Raw genomic sequence first — 2,817 nt, 5'->3', positions numbered from 1 at the left:
AACTATAACGTGAAAAATAAAGCATCTCTCTTTAAAACACTGAAACAATATCAAGAATCATTTTACTAATCTACACCATTAACAAAAAAAGACATGACATGACATGACATGACAAAAAGCACATACCTCTGTGACTTGAAAAACTGTAACAGGTACGGGTCAGTATCGAGACGATGAGCAACGGCTCTGGCCATCTGATCATAATTCATCCTTTGGGACAGCTCCATGGTGAACCCTGGGTCCGTGGGTACTGTCTTATCACAGAATGTAACCTGCAGAGGAGGAGATGGTGGGTCAATAAGAAAAATAAACTTCACATATTTAAACCCTTCAAGTTCCTTCCCCTAAACCCCTCTGTAAGCTCCGTATATGAGACTCTCCCACTGAATTTCTCTATCTTGTCCCTTGGCTGCCCATCCTAGCCCCCATTCAAATCATGCTCACTCCAGTTCCTCAGCACTGATCTTGCTTATATTTGGTATATGTGTTTGGTATATTTGTGATAGTATCAGTATAAAATACATATTTTAAAGTAAAGGATAAAATACATATTTAAAAATATAAAATACATATTTTAAAAAATAAAATACATTTCAAAATATGAAATACATATTTTAAAATATAAAACAGATATTTTAAAGCAAAAATAATCACCTCTATTTCATCTAAAATACAGAAGAAAAGGAAGCAAGCAGAGGAGGATATCTCTCCCTTAAATTTCGGGACCTGCTGTGGACTGACTAGGCAATGTATCAGGATTAGAGAATACCTTAAGGTGCATCAAAAAATTAAATTAAGCATCACATTTCACCTGAATATTATTTCAAATATATACAGTAATGTGTTAATATATTTAAACTATCACAAACCTTTACTTATCTTGTGTTTGTGTCATTTAGTCTCAAGAGATTTTCTCATATTCTAACCAACACACCCTCTCCCATTCCACTCCCTTATATGCACACAAATACTATCCAACATTATATACCACTTTAACCCCCTCAATCTAAGGTGACATTCTTTCATGTCATGGCTGACCATGTGTCATTCTGGGATGAAGGCCCATCATACATCATGTATGTCTGAGCTGCACTAAGTTGTGTACACTATGAACTAATGTTCACCTGTTTGGCCCAAGCTGTGGCCCTTAAGAATAAACAACCCCATAAAATATTGCAAACCTTTTTAGCCTCATTTCCTAAAAAATGGGTTATACCACAGCCAAGATCGTGGAAAGCAAGATAAATTTTCTTTTGAGCAGCTGCCTCAACACGCACCTTGGCATATAGTTTGGTGAGACACCAGAAGATAAGCTGAAAATATAAAAAAACAGAGACAAACCTCCACCCGGAAGAAGAGGTCCCTAAAGTAGTCGCGGCAGGACGGAAGCTCAAGGCTGGGATCGTCCAGAAGGTCGTCTCGCTGGAACACTATGATGTCACCGTCCATCAGTTCATCTAACACCTGATTAATGGAATAAGATTAAAAAGAGGTCAGAAATATTCCCATTAAGTAAATATAAAGCCATACTAAGAAATGCATTTAATACACAAGTACTGATCCCTAAAAATATGAGAAAGAATTTTCTTTTACATAACACTCCACTGGTTTAAAATTGGGGAATTAGTTCTTTGGTCTTCTTAAAACAAAAGAGCAAGTATATCTATCAAACCAAAAATACACAGAGCATAAGAATGAAGTCGACTAAATACAGCATGTCAAAACTGAAAAAAAAAAAATGTTTTAGTATAGGAGTGTGGAGGAGCAAAGTAACACAAAATAAAGCATGCCAAATGCATATTGAAAACAGAAGATAGTTTGTTTTTCTTTACCTAAAATACTTTATATCACACATAGTTAGGTGATAACATATAACATTCATGTTTCTACAATGATCTAAGTTGATACATCCAAGAAAGGCGGACACTAATTAAACATACATGACTATTTATATAGAGTGTACTTGTATCTAAATATATTTCTACTGAGAGAAAAAAAGGGAGAGAAAAGAATTTTCAATAGACTAAGAGAAATCTAGTCTCAATCTCTTCCACTCTTCACCTTCTCTAATGGGCGGTCAAGGTCAGCCAGCCGCTCCACCAAGTTGGGCTTGATCTCCTCAAAAAGCGCCAGTTCTGTGCTCAGTGGCAGTCCTGCACGTTCGTTCAACAGCGGTACCAACTCCTCTGCTCCATGGCAAGTAAAATATATCAATTACAAATCAATCAGTTAAATACATATCATACTCTACATAAAAGATGTATAAAAAATAACAGACCTAAATTTTTCACAAACATATACAATGATACTGACTGTAAGTGTATGACACAAAGTACAGCCTGAACACTACAGAGCCATCAATGTCAATAAAACAACAGAAAACATGTATGCAATCTAAAGACAATGGTTCTAAGATTGTATAACCACAAAACTCACGACATTATTGATCATTTGCAAAGCATACAAATAAAAGACAATCTCAGAGCTGATGTACTTACGGACATTAAATGAGATGTGCATATAATGGTGTCCACAATAATGTAAGCGTTTGTGTCGTGGGTCATAGTATTTGAAGAAAAGAAGAACATCTGAGTCTTTGTCAAAGGCAGTGAGAGCCTTCAGGCCCGAGTCTGGAGGCACTGTCTCCATGAATACCGTCCATGGGTTACTGTTATCACTTATCTGAAAAGCAGTGGATCATTAGTATTTTTGTAACAATTACCAAAATTTTTATGAAGTATGAATCAGTTTTAAATTCCAAATGATGTGAAGCAGAAATCTCTATCACTTTTCATCTAATCTATTAACATTGTAAAC

The 2,817-nt window shown here is 35.7% G+C and overlaps 1 protein-coding gene across 1 annotated transcript in view; it reads right to left on the bottom strand.

Annotated features, from left to right (window-relative positions):
* The window catches only part of LOC119594215 (ubiquitin carboxyl-terminal hydrolase 7-like), a gene marked incomplete in the record, with an annotated part of 30,875 nt that overhangs the window by 5,726 nt on the left and 22,332 nt on the right, over positions 1 to 2,817 (bottom strand). Inside the window, 4 exon segments of the mRNA XM_037943286.1 lie at positions 127 to 272; positions 1,342 to 1,464; positions 2,062 to 2,186; positions 2,499 to 2,682. Coding sequence (XP_037799214.1) covers positions 127 to 272; positions 1,342 to 1,464; positions 2,062 to 2,186; positions 2,499 to 2,682 — 578 coding nt within the window.

The sequence above is a fragment of the Penaeus monodon genome, chromosome 33 (genome assembly GCF_015228065.2).
Source record: "Penaeus monodon isolate SGIC_2016 chromosome 33, NSTDA_Pmon_1, whole genome shotgun sequence".
In the NCBI taxonomy this organism is placed as follows: domain Eukaryota; kingdom Metazoa; phylum Arthropoda; class Malacostraca; order Decapoda; family Penaeidae; genus Penaeus; species Penaeus monodon.
This window is presented reverse-complemented; position numbering and strand designations above follow the sequence as displayed.